Source organism: Gymnogyps californianus, chromosome 15, assembly GCF_018139145.2.
Source record: "Gymnogyps californianus isolate 813 chromosome 15, ASM1813914v2, whole genome shotgun sequence".
NCBI classification, from domain to species: domain Eukaryota; kingdom Metazoa; phylum Chordata; class Aves; order Accipitriformes; family Cathartidae; genus Gymnogyps; species Gymnogyps californianus.
This window is the reverse complement of record NC_059485.1, coordinates 19,099,665-19,118,933: the sequence shown is the minus strand read 5'-3', so window position 1 is coordinate 19,118,933 and position 19,269 is coordinate 19,099,665. Positions and strand designations below refer to the sequence as shown.

Genomic DNA, 19,269 nt, shown 5'->3' with positions numbered 1-19,269 from the left:
CCATCATGGGAAGGGCACCGCCATCTTGAGGAGGTCGGCGGGTCCGCAGGGGCGGGCCGGCTGCCGGGCTGAGGGGAGCGGACAGGCCCCGCCGCGCCCCGCGGCCACGGCCTTGCTTTGAAAGCCGGTGGTGAAGGAGAACCGGCGGTAGAGGAGCTCCTTTCCACAGCTGTCCTCGGCCCTGGCTGCCCCTCGGCCTGGGGTCTGCTGCCGGCCCACACAGGCCGCCGGGCCTGCGGCCTGGCATTGTCACCGGCATGGTGTCAGAGGTGGCTGTGGGGACGACGCTGTAGAGAGATGCCTGCTCTTGCCTGGGAAGCCAGGGAGGGTGGCAGGCCCCCCCGCCCTGCAGGCCCTCCTTGCAGCGAGTGTCTCAGGGGATTTACGCTCTGTATCTGGTTTAATCACACTAAGCATTAAATAGAAATGAATAATGTTCCCTATCGGAGCCTCTAAGGGGGCTGGCAGCAACATATGCTGGTGTTTTCCTGCAGCATGTAATGTGGAGCTGACGAAATGCTCTTGAAAAGGCCTGATACCAGTGGGGAGCGACGTGTGTCCTAAGGGAACCCGGTTTACCCAGGGAAACTCCAGATCTGGTGAGCTCAGGGAAGCTGGAGAGGGATGGGGAAGAGCTGCTGTGCTGACCGTGCAGGTGTCAACATCTGCTCGTCACATCCATCTCCCCAAGTCCTCCTCCTTGCCAGTCTGCACAGACCTCCTGCTGCCCCTTGCCTTATGCTCTGATGAGAAATGTTTGAGGCAGAATCTTTTTCCACTGTGTCCACTGACTCCAAACTGGAGCTTCTCAGCGCAGGAGGTCTAGAGCACCATCACTCAAGAACCATTACTCAGCCCCAGGACAGATTAGAGTAAGCTCAAGCCACTTTTACCTTCACAAGTTAAGTACTACCTGGCATCTTCCAGCCAAGGATCCTGCAGCCCTTAGTAAGCCATGATGCAGCTCTTGTACAGGCACTGTCACCGCTAGCTGGGCAGCCGTGTCACATGCTGACGGGTGAATGCCTTTGTGGAGGAAATGTTACCTGCTAAGTATTACTTTTTATCAGGCAAAGTTGAAAGGCCTGAGAGGTCAGAGGAGATGAATTAGTGGTTCCTAATGGCGTGTAAGTCTGTGAATTTGTGAATAAGTAACCTTGGCTTGAACAGCCACAGTGGACTTGTTCCTCTTTGGGGAATGATTCTGCCTGGAGGAACTGCTCTGCTTGCTTTGTGGCGCACCGCACATACATGAGAGAGCACGCACGCCAGACCATGAGGGGCCAGCACGCTACATCCACTGTGCAAGGCAGCAACTCTGCAGGCCCTGCTTCATCTGACTTACGATTATTTACTTCTTGAATGGCAACCCCAGGCAGACCCAGGTGTGCCGGATGGACCTGTCACAAAGGACCAGCTGATCCTTGCCCCTGAGAGCTGGTAGACACGTGTTGCAAAGGATGTACCTGCTTGGAAATCTGGCTGGGCACAATAATAGTTACACAAACAAAATTAAATTTGAACTGTTGGCTCCGGCAAAGTCAGGTTTCTGGAGCCCCCCCCTTCACTGTTCCTTTCTCAGTCTCGGCTACAGGGAAAAAGAGTTAACTGCAACCTGGACAAGTCAGTCATTACTTCTTTTAAATGTTACTTTCTAAGCTGACAGCATTGCTATAGGCAGGCTCCTAACGTCATTTGACAAGTCAGCAGCAGCCTGGGAGAGAAGACAGAAAGCTTGTTCTGTGCTCTAGAGCCAGGCCCCTGCCTTTTCTCTCCAGCAGACCATGCCACCAGGGGTCCTTATGTCTGCAGTCTCTGTGGCCAGAAGGGCAACAATGTCCAATCTCCAAAACGTTAAAGGCAAGAACTATGCATTGTTCAAATTAAAGCCAGCGTCCTCAACAGTCTAAGCATCTACGCCTGAACATCTGCTGGCAGACGCTTCCATTTCCCCTCCGTCCTCTTTGCTCCACAGGGACTGCTGTGTGCTGCAGCAGCCTACCTAGCACTCTCACTCGCGTGTTTATCGCGTTTGGTGTCCCATGGCATCGCAGTGACAGTCAAGCGTCTCATCAAGGACTGTGTCTAGGCAGGGTGCTGATGTGAGCTCCGCTGATGAATCACACTGAGAAAAGACAAACGATGGGGAATGTAATTGTGCGTGAATGTAACATGCCCGTCTGGCCAGGAATTGAATTTAATGAGGTTTTATGCTGTACTTATCATTCCATGATGTCAGTGCTTGTCCACACTACAAGCTGCCTCTTACTGTCAGCAGGATGCCAGTAAAGGCCTCTGAAATGGAGAGCTGAGAACGATGCTAGTTGAGGCCAGGAAAACTATGTGCAGCACCGTTTTGGGAATCTGAGGCTGAGAATGGCTTCAGGCAGGTTTTCCTCATTGTGGCTGAAATTATCCATGTCTGGGGCACCCAGCAGCATATTGGTGGCAATGATTTGTGGCTTCAGTACAGGTGAAGTCGAGAGACTCCAAAACTAGAAGATTAGAAAATGAATCCTAAAAGCAGATCTCAGGGCTGCTTATTCGAGCAAACGACTCTGTGAGGAACGAAGTACCCTTCCAAGCTGCTAAACTGAATTCAGATGTCAAAAGGCATATACAGCACTCAAACTGCCTGTGGCCAAAACAGGGCACTTTCATAGGAACGTACAACCTAACAGACTTGTGACAGTAACTTTTCTTGGCAGTGGAAGAGACATCTAGGTAAATGCAAATACTGACTGCTGACAGATAGTAACATCCCCTATAGAAGATCCTGCCATGGGGTCCACCCCATTGACACAGCTTCACCAACCCTTTGGCGACAGAGCGCGCCAGCATTTTTCTAGGCTGCAAGCCCCAAAGCGAACCACTGAATCAGAACGCTGGAAAATGGCCCGGACCTCCCTCTGCACTGCTGGGAAGAACAGAACAGCCTGTGCTGAGATGAAAGGTATGGAAATTTGCCTCATCGATGCTGTAGGTACGTCACCCAGCCCAACTTTATGTCATGTATCTGTCCTGCTTAAGTCTTATCCCTTTGGATGTTCCCTTTTATTTCTCAGTATTAAATTAACCCTGTCTTGCATCACCAGTAATTGCACACTCCTTTAATAATTGCATGTTCTTTCTCTCTACTGCCCCAGTAACAGGCTGAGGGAATCACAAGCTGTAGTTTCATTTGCATTTTCTTTAGCAAACGTCTTTTTCTTCAGGTTGAGTTATTTTTAACCTGGCTCAATTCCCAAATTAGATTCACTGCCTGGCGGCATGAGAAGTTGTACCAGCACACTTGGGAGAAACAGGGGAGTGCGTGCTACAGATGCAAAAGAAGATCTAGGTGTCCAGAGGGAGGACTTGGGCTAGCACTGCTGCCAAATGAAGTGCTTGTGGAGATGCAGCCTTGGCTTCTAATTTTTCACGTGCATTCACAAAGGGGTCTAAGAAATTGTCCTAATGCACACAAGAGCCAGGGAGGCTGCTTACAGCTATGAGCTGAGAACACACTGCCAATCTTGGGAATACATGTGGTTTCCTAAGATTTGTCCTCAGCCTACCTTAGGTAGACAAAGCCATTAGGTGTAGGTGGTCGTTATCGCTCTCTGCCACTTGAGGTCACCCCTTTACCCTCTCCCAAAGGTAAAGGAGGAAAGCACAGATGTAATAGCAAGGACAGGACAGTTCAAAGTGCCAAAAAAGGGTCCAGGACTGAAACAGCCACCAGTATCCCCTTGCTAAATCCAGAAGAGCCAGGACTCAAGCCTGTGGTGAGTGCATCTCATCCCCTCAGCAAAAGGAAGATGGCAAACACGAGCCACTGACTCTCCAGGAAACTCGTCCTGCCCTCCTGCTACCCAGCTCGTACTCCCACAGGTCAGTGAGAACTGTCAGTGGTCTGTAGATACCTTGTGGGAGGCACTCGGGACCCTGCGGTTTGGCCCCTAGGAAAGCTTCAGGCCTTACACACTGTAAAGTTGGGGGAGGATTTTTTTTCTGTGTGCTTTGGCGGCGTGATACAGGAACTAGCTTGACAGAAACTCAGTGATACGAGTTGTAAAGCTGTGACTATCTCAGGAGCTAAATGAAGCGTGGCTTGCAGAGAAAAGGAATAGCATTCATTAGTAATAGGAACAAAAAAGGAGAAGCTTTTCGGGACACAGTCCTTTGACCCTGAAACAGAAAATTCCCACTCCAGGATAATTGGCACTGGGAAGACTTACTCTAGGTTTAATTTAATTATGTCAAAAGATGGTTAATACCTGTAGAGCAGAAAGAGATATACTAAGAGCAGAGGTGGCAAGTCCTGTGTGTCAGAGACAGAGGTAATTCTCACCTGAGAATAGTGATGGTTTGTACAGTAAGGCTGGATGGAAACAGCAAAAAGCCATAAAATCAATATCCCCATGGTTAGACTGCGAGGAAAACAAGGTTTACCGAGAGTCCTTTTCATTACCTCTGCTGTTACCCTGTAGTTGAAAACAGCAGCTTAGTTTCTGGGATCAGTTTCTCTTAATGAGGTTTTTATTTCCCCAAAGCTTATTTACTTTTCCAGGTTACCACGCTTCTCTGTAAACCAGGTCTCCCAAGGAAAGAGAACCCCTGAGCAATCACAGATAAAATCCTACTAAAAAATGTTTCTCCAACAGAACAGTGTAAAAAAAGAAAAAAAAAAGAAAAAATCTGCAGCCTTTGGGAAAAAAGCCAGTATGAAAGAGTTAAAAAAGAGAAAGGTCAGCAAGCTCGATGAAGGCATTGTCTATGCAGGCAGCATCTGGCACCAGGCACCCCTTAACCTTACCTAGCCTGAACTGACTGCTAATGGACATTTACCCTCTGCTGCTGCTGCTGCAGAGCCACCCTGCTCCTTTCTCTCTCTGCAGGGCTGACTCACTCTGCAGTGCGCACACACAGGCACACAATCTGCCACATTACAGAGGACTATTTATGTGCCAGCAGACACCACCTCTTTTAATCAGGCACTCTACGAGTCTGTCATTTCAAGCTCTGAGGCTGCCTGTTCCCCTCTTCCAAACCAAATACAAAGTCAATCCCTGCCAGATGGGACTGCACTCTGATCCAGCACGGTGCTGTCAGTAAATGAAAGGACCAAAAGGTCCGTAATTTTCTTAATGCCCTGAATCACTTGAGAAATTTGCTGATGCAATAGCATCAGTGAAGGACTTGAAATGCAAGTTTTCACCTGGGAGTCATCAATGAGGATCTAGAGCATCACTGTCAGGAAACACTTGGCCAAGGCAACATGCTCAGATTGTTAATTTTACTCCCAGCGTATTTGCAGGTACTCAGCGCAAAGCATTCCTCCACCTATGCATGCTAACCCCAGCTTTTGCTTTATGCTCTGTTCTCCTGACTTGCATGAGTTTATATATAAACAAGGCTTGATGTTCCAAGGCATGAACCAAAATGCCTTGACAGGATTTTGTCTGCATTTGGTTACGTAAATATCCATCACCATCCTGAGCCTAGTAACTGCCTTCTGCAAGGCATCACCAAGCTACAATGGGATCTTAAAGGCACTGGTCTACAGGAACTCTTAAATTGCTTATTTCTCTTAGAGAGAAGAGCTACCACCAGCATTTAGTTGCTCTCTTAAATGCAATTTGCTCATATTCTTGTAAATTGGCCAAAACCAAGGCTGGCAGCAGGTTCCCCTTAAAGGTAAAACCAGATCTTAAACATATTTGCAGCCCCAGCCAGGACCTTTTCCTGTCCTGCTACACAAGCAAAATACAATCCCTCTCACCAGAACTGCAAGATATACATGGCACACTATGTGTACATAGCTACTAAGAAAATTAACTCTCCCAGCCAAAGGTAATTTGGAACAAGCTCTACATTTGAAAGGGTCCAACATGTATTGCCCCATATGAGCTTCAGCATTGCAACACTCAAATCCTGAGGTCAAGAGAAGGTTGCTACCGCATTCACTAGCTGCAAAAGCAGAACTTCTCAGCTCAAATGCTCCTTAAAAAAATACGAGTTCTTGAATGAACACATTTTGTTGATGAGACTATTGTTCAGGTACTTTAGAGGCAATTGCTGCTAACAGTGCAGCTTTCCAACCAGCTAAGTTTCCGCAGAGCCATCACAAGGACAAGCTGCCCAAAGGCTCTTCAGCAGCTCCTATTCCTTGTCACATGCTGAAGCCTGCACCCTTGCTCCCTGACACTGCCTGCTCAGGCCATGCTGCACAGCCTATTACATGGCATTACCATGTGCCAGAGCAAAGATGTGCTGCTTGATGGGGGTGAGCATAGCACTCCAACAGCCTTGCATTCCTGCTCACCATGAGTACTGCCCATGGGCAGCAGCTGGAAACAGCATTGCTACTTGCCCAGGAGAAAGGGAATGGTTTAGCAGTGATGTCAGCATCACTTTCGCATTGTGCTCAGTCACTTCAGGAACCTGCCTTCCCCCTAAAGGAAGGCCTCCTCTTCCTAAAGGAGCAGCAAAAGCGTGAAATCAGAGGCAGAGGACTCATTACAGCAATGTAGTGAGGAAGTTTTATTTGGAAACATGGTATAAGTTTGTAACCCAACACTGGGTGCACGACTCTGATGCCGGAGCATACGCGGTTACTACTGAAACACAGGAGTGTTTCGGACAATTGCTGTAATAAAACACGAAATTCTCATACTCCAATACCAGGACACTACAGCAATCTTTAGAATCAAAGTTACATCCAAGGAATTCTCTGCACTTACAATTGACCCCACAGTGTAATCTACCTATATATAAGATTAATATATATAGCATGGGAAATTGAAAATCCTTGCTCCATAGATGTATGAACATGTCAAGTCTTTTATAAATAAACATCCAGTGAAGAGAAAAAATTACATTTCTAGTTCATATTTATACATAAAGTACTAACAGCAATGGGTGGAAAATTGCACACAGGCCACCCCAAGCCATGCAGCAGGCTTGGAGCAGCCCATCCAATTTAATATTGAAGTACACACAGGACAGACAAGTCACTAACATACATTGCGCATTTACAAGAGATCAACTACCAAATTGGGACAACTGTACACATTGGAGAGACCATTTTCATTCTGGAGCTTTTTTTTTAAACGTGGATTTGTTACATCTCTTTACATCATACTGCAATGTTTACTTTGTGGAGAGGATAAGGGCAACAATGAGGCCATAGAGACCCAAGACTTCAGCGAAGATCAAAATCAGGATCATGCCCACAAATAACCTGGGCTGCTGTGCTGTTCCCCGTACACCTGCATCACCCACAATGCCAATGGCAAAGCCAGCAGCCAGACCACTGAGGCCCACACTCAAGCCAGCACCCAGCTGAAGAAAGCTCCTGTAGGACAGAGATGAAAAGAGTTTCAGTGGCAAGCAACAGGACACCCAACCCTCCAACTTCAGGCTAGCCTTTCTTCTCCTCCCCAATGCAAATAAGAATTAACATTTAAAGGGAACCCCTTTCCTGCAGAAAGGGCTTTATACTCTTTAGGCAAGCACAGTATGTCTCACAAAGCAGATGCTTCCTGAGACTCCTAGCTCTGATACTTAAAAAAGTGGGCAGCTATGCAAGATCTTTAGCTGATACTCAGGTATGGCTCATACGCTAAGCTAAGCTATGGGCCTGCAGGTTCACATGGCTTGTCTGTAGCCACTTCAGTCAGCTGCAGGCATAGCATGCTGCCAGACCTGTACTTACTCCAGCCATGTGGGCTAGCACTTGCAGTAATGCTTGTCCCACAGTGCTGTGTAGCCTGTTAATAGCTGCTTTTGTCTCCCACCTTTAGCAACCTTATTATACAGCCATAGCACATCCAGGTGATTTTTAGGTCTCTTGCACTGCAGGACTTGGACAGGAATGGTCTGGTTTTCCAGGCAGAGGTACCTGAGGAACAGTCCCTATCAGTATCTGGCCACCCAGTAACTGCAAAGGAGCATTTGTACCTGCTGTTTCTTAGATCACAGCTTATTAGGCCAGCCACACTGCTCATCAGCTATAGCTTGTCCAGTGACACAGATATCTACTCTGTTAGACCTCAACAGCATTGTTTCATTCTGAGAGGTCTCAATCAAGCCAGTTCCAGCTATTCTCAAAAGCCAAGAGCAGATTAAGTTTCAGACTGTAGCTGGTGTAGAGGCCTGATGTATGGCTTGAGGATTGATTTACCAGCACATAAAGCAGCAAGCAATATTAATTATTCACTTGCATCTCCCAGGCAAGAGGAGAACTATTTAGACAGTCTGATTAGACAGTCTTGGAAAGACCTGTGTATTCCAGGTCTAGAATTTGGCACCATGAAACAAGCTTAGCCTCCTATCCCAGTACTGCCTGTACAGTTTCCTTCAAGCCATAAACCACTGCATTATCTCTAGCAGTGGGATGTCTCATCTGTTAGCTAATACAGCAAACTAATCAGGCAGCACTACCACTGAGGCTAAGGCACCAGGTAGGACAGCTGAAATCCAGTCCATACTGCTAAGCCCAAGTTAGGAGCATTTAGCACTGACAGTCCTTCCTGGGGTCTTGAGCAAAACCCACCCATTCAGCAGCATCAAAACAGTGACAGGACAAACTTAAACAAAACTGACAGATGCAGCAACTTACTTGAATAGCGTGATAGAAGGTGAGAGGGCATTGGCAATGAGGACTGCCACTACGAGGCCATAGATAGCTATAATACCCGCCATGACAACAGGGATGATTGACTTCATGATGAGCTCAGGCCTCATGACAGACATTGCTGCAATACCCGTGCCACTCTTTGCTGTTCCATATGCAGCTCCCAAGGCTGGAAGAGAAAAAAATGCATTAGACACATCCCCACATACCATCTCCTTCACTAGGCTGCAGTATTAGAACAGTTGAGTCCGCACAAGGAAGAATTGTGCAAAACTAACATGGTCACTTGACTATTTGGTTTGTCAGCCAGGGATATTCCCCTAAGGGATGAGGAAGTGACCTATCCAGAGTCCTAGACCAAACCTAGATCAATAAAAAGGTGCTGTTCAAACAGTACTGGTAACAGAATACCCTCTCTAAGCTAGCTTCACAGCAGGGTATACTCCCTAGCAGACATTCATTCCCTGTTCAGGAGGGTGCAAATCTTAACTCGTTACTTCAGAGTTTGTGCCCTCACAGAGCCCACACTGTGAGGTTCTACTCAGCTGAACTGCAGAGGAAACACAAAGCATGTCTTTCTACCGCAGCAGGATGTAACCTGGCTGAAAGCCAGGTTTTACAGTCACTAAACTTTGAGCCACTTGGGCTGAGTTCTCAGATGCACCCAATGTTTAACAAGTCATCTTCATGGAGCCTCTTCTTCCACAAAACCTATCTGCCTATGCTTTGGCCTGGGGTTAAACACGCCATTTCAGCTTTGTCAGAGACATACTGAAATAGCAACAAACTCACATATTATTGCTGCACTTCATTCCTTGGAGAAAGGACACCCTCTTCATGTGTCAACAGCCTCACCTGTGAAGGATTCAGGTCCCAACACTTGTTAATCCAACCACTGGAACCACAAAGTAGAGTATGGCTTGTAGGTTATAGAGGACCACAACCACCTTACCCCTAAGGTTCACTGATCACCTGTGTAAACACTTGAGCACGCAGAGACCAACACAGGAATCCAAAGCTTGGTTTTCAAAGCAGAACATGGGCTTATCACCTCCAACTAAGAACTGCTAAAAAAAGTCCCAAAGCACTACCCCAAAAAGTAACTTCTGCCTTGAAAACTTTGTATTAGTCTCCCAAAAGCTTCCACGAATACTTCATTCTTTGATTCTGAAGTACTCGAAAAGACCTCTTTCCTTCCAACCTTGCTCTGGCGTACTCTAGGAATTCCTTAACTGGGCTGCACTCACCATCACCCAAGAGATGACACACAGATCAGCAGCCATCCAGGACTAAGTCCTTGAGGCAGCACTGCAAGGTATGTGGAAGGGCAGGTAGTCTCCTTTTCAGACACCATCAGGCTGACATTCAAAGGTAACAGTCCTATTTAGCATGAAAATGCTCTTGCCTGCTCTAAAAGGCTACTGGAGAGCATTAAAACCATGGTGATTTCAAATCTTCTTGGTACTGTTCAGAGACTTACTATTTGAGTTTGCCCCACCCACTGAAAAACTAAGGTTTCTACAAGGGAGAGCTACTTGTTCCACAAAGATCTGTAGCTGCCTTACACCAGCATTCAAGTGTGAGACAGTACACTTTGCCCAAAAGAGTTGCTGGGAGATATTCAAAGGATTTAGGATATGTGCTTTCCTGCTTCTCACTCAGCATTTACATAAAGCCTATCTTTGAGCAGTCAAAAACTGAGCAGTAATCCTCCTGGCTTTGCACTAAGAAACTTCAGAAGATTAATAAAGGCAGCACCACTGCACTAACACAAGACTCACTATCAGAAGGAAGTTCAGGTTTAGTTACAAAAATTTGAACTGAAAACCTCATTATCAACTACAAACTAGTTCTGTACTAGCAAAGCTCTTGAACCTTGACTGTCACTGAGCCAGATGTAAATGGCTGTTCGGTGCAATTCAGAACTAGAACCCAGCTTAGCAGGAAGCCTGAGCCAAGAGCAGAAGACAGGTTTTACCTGCAAATGTAAGCTGAGCCTGGAAACTAGCACACAGTCTTAGCTAGCAGTATCAGTGATGGTACTGTTTTAAGGGTCTAGCCCCTAGGAAGTCTAGAAAAAAATCACTAACTTGAATCAGGAACCTCTTCTGTTGGATGAAGCATCTTCTAAGGACTGGAAGTAAGTGGAATAAAGATTCAGGCTATCTAGACTTCTAGACTGGCTATAGCATTTAGCAGAAACTACTTGTACAGAATCTTTTATAAACCTCTCCAGAAACGCAGAAGCTCACGAGGGAAGTTCACTATTTAAAATTAGATCAGCCATTACTTCCTCCAAGTCTGAGTTACTTAAAGGTGTTGCAATTAATGCAGTCACGGATTACAGAAACTGATTTTGTAATCCCACTTACAGAAAGCCAGCCTGCTTAAGCTTTTGGGGAGGGGCAGATCAGCACAAGTTTCTCAATTCCTAGTTGTTAAAGCCCAATTCTAGGGAACAGGCAAGAGCTTATGCCTTGAACTTTGTCTAGACACATTAACAAATAAAGTCTACAGGTACTCTGTGGCAGCTAGTTTTCACGTTACAGTTTTAGATGGCACTGAAGATCCACTACACTCCCACTGGCGGACAGTCACAGGTGCTACACACACAGCTTCAGAGCGTGGCAGATCTGCTCCCAGTGAAGTCTTTATCAGCATCCTAACCAACAAGGTTACACTGGAGTCCCGTGCAGCTGCACCTCCAATTATCTTACAAGGCAGCTTGTCTTACTGCTCTTCACTAGCCTGAGAAGTTCTCCTCACACCTCTGACAATACCCCAATATTACAGTCCAGGTGGCAAAGATGATATCCACTTCCCACCATGACACAGCCATCTAATGGCACAGCTGTTCAGTTATGGGCTATCTGGGCACTTCGGTCAATCCTCCTGCACATCTTGACTTGTACCTCTTGGCAGCTGTGAATGTTTGAAGCACATACACTTCATATGCTACATTTAAATACCCCTGATGAGTTGGAAAGACATGTTTTACAAAATCTTGCCAGTGAATAGGGTTTGAAGAGATCTGTGGGAGACAGTGAAAATGGAACAAGAGCTGTACCATTGTTACACACCAAGACTCCACATATTTGCTCCAGATCACACAGCTCCATCACCTCTAACATACAGACCAATTAAGCTGCAACACTACCTTTAAAGCATACAAACACAGAGCTATCAAAACATTTACCTGGCAGCCAGAGAAAGCAGCATTATGCCTGCCTAGCTTTATCACAGAAGAAAGCCACTCTGGTCCATAACCAGGAACTGCGCCCTTTTAAGTTCTTTATATTATATTACAACACAGAGACGTTGCTTTACGCATCATTCAAGACCACCTACTCCCAGTAAGGCTGTTTCAAAGGTTAACTTGATTTTGAAATACTTCTGAAGAGTAACTCCTTGAACTCACAAGCCAGAGTTGATCTAGTACTGCTCCTGGGGTCAAAATGCACTCCCACAGGGCTGTGGATATGCTGCCTGGCACCCTGCCACAGCTGTTACTCTCTATTAGTCAAAAGTGGTAGCAGAGGTAGTGTAGCTGTGCAGTACCAAGATGAAGTATGAACTAGCAAGTAACTTGCCGTACAGGCAATAGCTTCAGTAAGGACTGAAGACTAGCTGCAGTCTTGCCACTGCCAGGACTTTCAGTACAGCTGTGCCTCTGATATTCACTGTCAGTACTTGAGCAGCCTGCAGTCTAGATCAAGTACTAGTCCAAGTATTAGGACCAATCTTTTGTAGCTATAGTTACAGTGCTCAATAAGGTCATGCACTGAGAACATTAATCTTGCAGCTAAGTTAGCTGCAAGTCACCTCATGCGACACTCCCTCAATACAGAAAAAGGCTATTACCAAAAGCCTTGCATTGGTTCTCCAAAGCTCTGCAGACAGATATGCACCTATGGACAGTGACCACATTATCAGGGGCCTTCAAGCCAGGGAACCATTTGCATAGATGCAGTTTCAGCAGTTGCAACACATTTAGACATGCTCATCCCAAGAATACAGAGGTTCAGAACCAGCCACACACACTCTTGCAGCATTTGGTCCATTCAGAGCCAGTGATTCCTCCTGTGTCCCACCACGGAGAAGCAGGTTTTCACACCGCAATGTGTGAAAGATTTCTAGAGCACTAATAGGCAGAACTTCCCTGCATTAGGAAGTGAGCTAGTAACACAAGTCAAACTTTCAATTAAGATAACATGGGTTACTATCATAGTAAGTCTGAAAGACCATTCTGGATGAGTACTTACATATGGAGCCTTTTATAATTAATCCACTATCAAATGGGTTGCCCTCTGCAGCAGGTAGGCTTCCCTTGAATCAGACAGCAGGCATCAATTCACCTCAATGCCTGCTCATCCTTGAGCATGTTGTTCTTAAATGGCTGGAGAACTGTTAGAGGTGATATCCAGGTCAAGTACAGACCTTGCTTTGCCATGCCAGAAACCTGGGCATTTTCAAAGAAACAGGCTTCTTCCCACTGGTATTCTAAGGCCTCTCCCACACCACCACATTTAACACAAACACAGTTCTGCCTCAGATTACAGTAATGGATACTCCATGGCTGCCTTGGAAAAACCCTGTTGCTATGTCCAGTTGCATCTCCACAGAAGAGACAGCCACATTAGTGGAACTGTGTCTGGAGCCTATGCAAATTCAGATCACACTGACTGAAGACTGGCTACAGTCAGTCCCCCAGTGATAACTGGAGGGGTAAACACATAAGCTGCCCTACAGGAAGTCATAGACTTTGAAAATCTTTAGTGAGTCACCTGTTACAGGATTAGGGACAGCATGCTTTTTGTTCTTCCCTAATGTTATGAGATGGTGTGGGGATTTCAAACAAGCCTAGCACTGTCAGCTTACAGCATGATCAAAACCAACCTGCAAAGCTAGCAGGCTATTTACTCTTGTTCAGTAAATTTGAGAACTTAAAAGTCTACCAGCTCCTCAAGAAGCTGCTGCAATAGCAACAGTCCAAAGAAAAAAGGAGTTACCAGTCAACTGTCCAACCAGCTGGGACTGCTGCAATTGGTACTCTGGATTGTCTGACATAGTATACAAAGCCAATTTTTTTTTAAAGTATGGTAAGGCTGACACTTTACACCACAGAGTACAGGCTTGCTCTTCTGCAAGCAGCAAAGTCCAGTCACTTGTTATTTATCTTTCTTTACCACCACACAAGCTCCCCTGCAACCTTAAAGATGACCCATTTCCCAGACTGGGTGGACCACTGTACTCCAGGTACTGACTGGCAGAGTAGTTTGTTACACCCATTAGCAGGAGTCCTTTTCATCTAGCTGGTCTAACAGCAGCTTACACCACTCACCAGCACGCATCCACAGCTAAGCTGCCTCATTTCTGAAGCATGGGAAAGCCACGGTCATCTGACCGCATCCAGCAGACACTCCTGTGGCCAGACCAGCCTGACTTGAAGCCTCATGCTCACAAGATTCACAGTCTGAAGGAAGCAAGTTCAGCAAGTTATGCCTTACTGTTTGGTGAGGACAGCAAGCAGGTGGAAGCATGCTTCACTTCTGTGAAACCATTGTTTCAAGCATCAAACAGGCTGATCAGGCTGGAGAGTTTTTCAGCTTGCAACCACTGCTTGAAATCAGTAAGGCTCTGGATAGATGGAAGAGGCTAGTTTTAGAAAGGGAAAAAAGGAAGTTGACTAAGAGGTCCTGAGGCAGCTGGCATTCATCTCCACTGCTGCTCTGAATGTTCCCATCAGAGGGGAAGTACCTGCAGACTTTGTAGCCTACAGTGACTTCAGGGTGAGACAGGAGTCCCATCAGGTACAACTGGAAGCCACAGTACAAGCAGCAGCATATCTGCTTGAGCCAAGTTTTGTAGAGCCAATGGTTTATCCTGATGCTCGATCTGGTTTTCAGATGATCCTAAGACTAGCATTTACTGAGTGGAAGTGATGTCCTTGTTGAGATGTCTTCCCTTATTTAACTGAGCTGTAAAAATACTGCCTATCTGGTTTACTTCTGTTACAACACTTATGTCTTAATAGTCCACTAATTTACCTGCTGTTAAGGATGAATGCTTAAGCTAGTCTCTCTACTGTAGACAGTCTGGTAGCTCAAACATCTGACCCAATGAGCTTTCCTGCCCATACCACAATACCTTTGAAGTACTCTTTAATGATCTGGAAGAGAAGACTACCTTGAGCTGCACTCTGTTCTGCCATTTCATTCTTACCTACAAGCTACAGCTAAGGAATCTGCAAGCTCCTCTTTGGACGAGCTCTACAGGTCCTCACCAAGAAGGAAGCAGCTCTCCTCTCTACCACCTCCCCACGCCTCAAGAGACAGTATTTCAGGAAGCACAGGTCTAATTTGTCTTCAAGGCTGTAAGCTGTTTATAGTCATGATGCCTTCTAGAAATCAGACTGCGCAGGGCTGTCAGCTGCATCAAGCTAGATGTTCTGAGCCAGCAATTTCACCATGGAGGTCCCTTAATAACTAACCAACTGCTACAATATCTGCAGCCCTAGTTTAAAATAAAAAGTGCTATTTCATTAGCTCTGCAGCAACAATGAGAAGACACAGGACTAACCTTAACACTGCTGGCTAGAGTTCTCTTCATTAGCAGTCTTCCAGATGCTTGATAGTGAAGCAGTATTGAAGGCACTGAATGCCTGTCCAGAGTGCAGGTCTAAGTAAAACTCCTTACCACATTATGGAAGCCACAGTGGGGTGTGCCTGGGACATCACGCTTTTCTACACAGAACATCAGCGAGCGCAGAATCAGACAGCTTTGCCCAATACCATGCTCTTCCATTTTGGCCTGACAAAGTTGCATGGAAGAGCTGCAATAATTTGATCACTCAACAGCACCTGACACTGAGCCAGCCACATGTTTTACACATAGGAAATAAAGGAACTTTAGCTATCAGAACAAGTTGTAATCAGCAAATGAATAAGCAGGCTCAAAGATAGCCAAGGTCACAGCAGCCTGCTTTAGTCTTTCTAGCTGCCATCAGTACTAGCTGACCAGAACAAGTTCTGCTATCTATTTACCATCAGCAGTTAATGTTCAAATGTCAAACAGTACTGCATAAAGTCACTTGTTTTCACATCAAACTAGCCTGGACAGTATAGAACTTGAACATGTTTACCAGAAACAGGTCTCAGAACTACAAGCTCCCCAAGAATCTGATCTTTAGACAGCATGAATCAGACATGATCACTGCACTAATTAACACTGATCTAGGACAACTTTAGACGGTTTTACACTGCTTGTCCAGACAGACTTAGCTCCTTACTTCTAAATCAGGGTGGGTTTTTTAACAACTAATGTTCAATTAACATCAGAACATGCTGAAGTGCCACATCCCTATTAGGAAAGCCACATGACACTGCAAGTTTTAGTTTATCCTATATTGACACCTCTGCCATACTGCCTTAATATCCAAGTTGCTTCACTAAACAAGCAGTTCAATAATGTTCACAACTAAGAAAATTTTGCATCAGGAGTATCTATAACCTGTTGTTCCAGTGACTGAACCCATCAGATGCACTTAGGCCCTAGCAAGAGACTAACTTCATGGCTCAGACCTGCTCGTATTAGGACCATCTGACACAGATTCTGCATCAAGGACCAGTCATGTACCAGCAGCAACATGATAGTTACCAAACCTTCATCAATATAGCTTAAGCACTCACTTTGAATTACCTAACTCAAACCTTCCCCTTCAACTTGCAATCCCACAGTACCATGCTATCAAAGCCACAGCTTCTAGGAAATGCTTCACTTCTACTTTAGACATGCCAAGCAACACTGAATTCCTATTAAAATGCTGACTCAAGTTTGCATCCCTCACTGATGTTTCCACTGAAGCAAGCTTGCATATCACAAAACCAGTGTCTAAAAGGCCATACAACCATGTTCTTTTGCTTCCAAGTTCAATTTTGCAAGAGGAATCCAGTGACTCCTTCCTCAGGAAGAAAGCTCAGTATTTAGGACCTTAATCACTGCTATTTTGCAAAAGGCAGTGATCTGCACACTGTTTTTTCCAACAAGTAACTAGGTCTTAGTCTATTTGTCCATTATCTTCATTAGCTGAGAGGCAGGTAGGTCAGTAGCCCAACATTGGCTCCTACAGCATTCCAGCCATACTGTTTTCAGGAAAGTCCTTACCTGTCAAGTGCAAGTACCATGTTTTAACTCCAAGGTGGCATGCCACTAATTGCCCTCAGCACAGGACATCTGCATCCCACCACTGGGTACAAACTGAGCAAGACTAAACACAGCCAGTCAGGCTTTTTTTTTTTTTTTGCAAATATTAAAGCCATGAACATGGCTGGTGTGAAGCCAGCCAATGGTGCCAACACCAGCATGGCTAGACAGCTTCCTCTCCAACACTAGTCTTAATCCACTGTCTGCTTAGCTATTTACACAGTTTAATCTACCACACTAATCAATCAAGAGCAGCTTCCACAAATTTGCCTTGCAGATCTAGCTACCATCTCAGAGGCTACTTTAATATAACGAGACTCCAAGCACATGAACAGCTACATGCAACTCCAGCTACAGCCAATTCAATACTTGAGTGTTCCGATTCCTCAACTGGGAGCCAGATTAGGTGGCAGATGAAGACAAGTCAGTATGCTTACACATGTGGAGACACTGGCTAAGTCTTCAGAAGAGAAAACCAAACTGATTCCTAGTTCTTGCATTCCTAGCTACTGTTACACTTGCATTTGGAAAAGAACTAGCCAAATCCTTCCCCATGTTACATCCCAAACAGAATGGCAGGTCTGCACCTATCAGGAAACAGTAAATGCTCAGTCAGGAACAGCAGTCATTTTCTGCAGAAGGTTTACTCAGGCTCCAAGAGAGACAAGGCATCATATGATGGTCTTCCTAGTGTAAAAGAGCATTTATGGGTCTCTACATAAATGTTCTTCTATAGGGAGAGCAATACAGCAGAATGACCCAATTTACTCCATTCCGAACCTCAATGACTTCAGATGCAGATGGATGGCCACTAGAGAAGAACTTCCCTTTTTCAGTATTTCATGCATCTCCCATTTTAAAGGGAAGGTCAGGAGCCTATCAGTTCCTTTTATGTCCTTAATGTCATTAACATCTTTAAAGCTGACTTCACTCCTAAAATGCTTGCACATTTAGGTTTCAATCCCATTAAAAATCGGTCTTGCATTATCCAAGGAATGTTTTAAAAAGCAACTTTGTCCTATTTACAGCAGAAGTGCTGCACTCAGCCCCAGGAGAGCCAGACCGACCCTCCCTGCCGGGAGAGCCCGCAAAGGCTGACTCCTACGGCAGACCAGGGCAGACTTGCCACCGAAGCAGCCACAGCCCCAAGGAAGCCGGGCGCGGCGGCATGAGATCCTCCCGCAGCACACGCTAAGGCGCACGTTAGTAGAGCCGGGACTCGGGCCTGCGGTGACACCGGCCTTCTAGCTGGTAAGACCCCCCCCACACCGGCGAGTCAGCCTGGACACGTGGCTAACCGGGGGTCTGGCCCCCGCGCGGAAGGGGCTCCCCACGGCGGGGGGCGCAGGCGGGAGGCACGGCCGCCCCCGCGGGGCCGGTCCGGGCGGCGGCGGCAGCGCCGCCGCAGTCACGTGGGAGCGGGGGCTCCGCCGGCGGCAGCACGCTCCGCGGTGACGTCACCCGCGCAGACCCCCCTCCGCCGCGCCCCGGTAGCCCGGATGGAGCCGGGGAGGGGGCGCGGAAGAGGGGGGGCCATCCCCGGGCCACCTCCACCGCCCGCGGCCAGGCCGGGAGGACGCCCCGTCCAGCCGGGCGCCAGGCCCGCCACCGGGGATCCCGCCCCGCCAAGGGAGGGGGAGGATGGGGGAAAGGGTGTCCCCCCGCCCCGGCGCTACGGCCGCGAGCCAGACCGTGCTCCCTCCGCCCCCCTCCCCGGCCCCGACACCCCCCCGGGAGGCCGGACGGGTGCTCACCGCTGAAGACCATGGCAGCCGAGGCGCCCATCACGGCGAAGAAGGAGGCGTACTCGGGGCTGGCGCTGGACGACATGGCTGCGCGGGCCGGGGCGAGGCGCCGCTGGGAGCGGGAGCGCGAGAGGGCGGGGGGGGGGGAGGCGGGAGGCTCCGCCGCGGCGCCGGTCCTCCGCAGGCAGCGCTCGGCTACAAAATGGCGGAGGCGAGGAGGGCGCGGGCGGGGAGGGAAGGAGGGAGACGGGGCGGAGGCCGGCTGCGGGCAGCGCCAGGGAGGGGGCCGGCCGCGGGCGGGAGACGCAGGGCGGCGGCACACAGCTCCGTCCCGGCGGGAGTGCGCGGCGGCCCGGGCGCTGCGCCCTAAATACTGGCTCCGCAGGACAAAATGGCGGCGGCCCGCCCGTCACGTGATCCGCGCTTACCGCCCCCGCCCGCCCGCCCCGCCTTCGGCCGCCACCACGCGCGTGCGACTGGGGGGCGCCCGCCCGCCGCCCCCCCCCTCCCGCGCCCGACTCCCCGCTCCTACGACGGGTCTCGCTCCCGGGGACGAGCGGAGCCCGCTCTTCTCCGCGCCCGGTGTCGCCAACGGGGGGCTTGGCCGCGCCGACCCCCCCTGCTCTGCTCCCCTTCCCTCGCTCTCCCCTCCCCTCCGCCCGCGTGGTTCAGTCCCGCCCGGCTGCTGCGTCCCGCTGAGCG

General features: G+C 47.9%; 1 protein-coding gene across 2 annotated transcripts; it reads right to left on the bottom strand.

Moving 5' to 3' along the window:
• Nucleotides 1–6,510: 6,510 nt before the first annotated feature.
• On the bottom strand, nt 6,511–18,894 carry ATP6V0C (ATPase H+ transporting V0 subunit c). Of its 2 annotated transcripts, XM_050905956.1 has the most exons (4): nt 18,577–18,894; nt 8,606–8,789; nt 7,782–7,885; nt 7,282–7,339 (listed from the first exon to the last, which is right to left on the bottom strand). In XM_050905956.1, the coding sequence occupies exons 1-4, from the start codon at nt 18,650–18,652 to the stop codon at nt 7,311–7,313; spliced, it is 393 nt and encodes a 130-aa protein (XP_050761913.1). In that variant the 5' UTR covers nt 18,653–18,894; the 3' UTR covers nt 7,282–7,310. The 2 variants fall into 2 exon arrangements, with proteins under 2 accessions (XP_050761912.1, XP_050761913.1); XM_050905955.1 differs by lacking the exon at nt 7,782–7,885 and having other exon boundaries at nt 6,511–7,339; nt 18,577–18,888.
• Nucleotides 18,895–19,269: the final 375 nt, after the last annotated feature.

Excerpts from the sequence above, each read along its gene's own strand:
- ATP6V0C (XM_050905955.1), bottom strand. The coding sequence starts at position 18,652 with ATGTCGTCCAGCGCCAGCCCCGAGTACGCCTCCTTCTTCGCCGTGATG. Across the intron at positions 8,790-18,576 it reads GGCTGCCATGGTCTTCAGCG|CCTTGGGAGCTGCATATGGA; the intron begins GTGAGCACCCGT and ends TTTCTCTTCCAG. Across the intron at positions 7,340-8,605 it reads CCTTCTATCACGCTATTCAA|GAGCTTTCTTCAGCTGGGTG; the intron begins GTAAGTTGCTGC and ends TCTGTCCTACAG.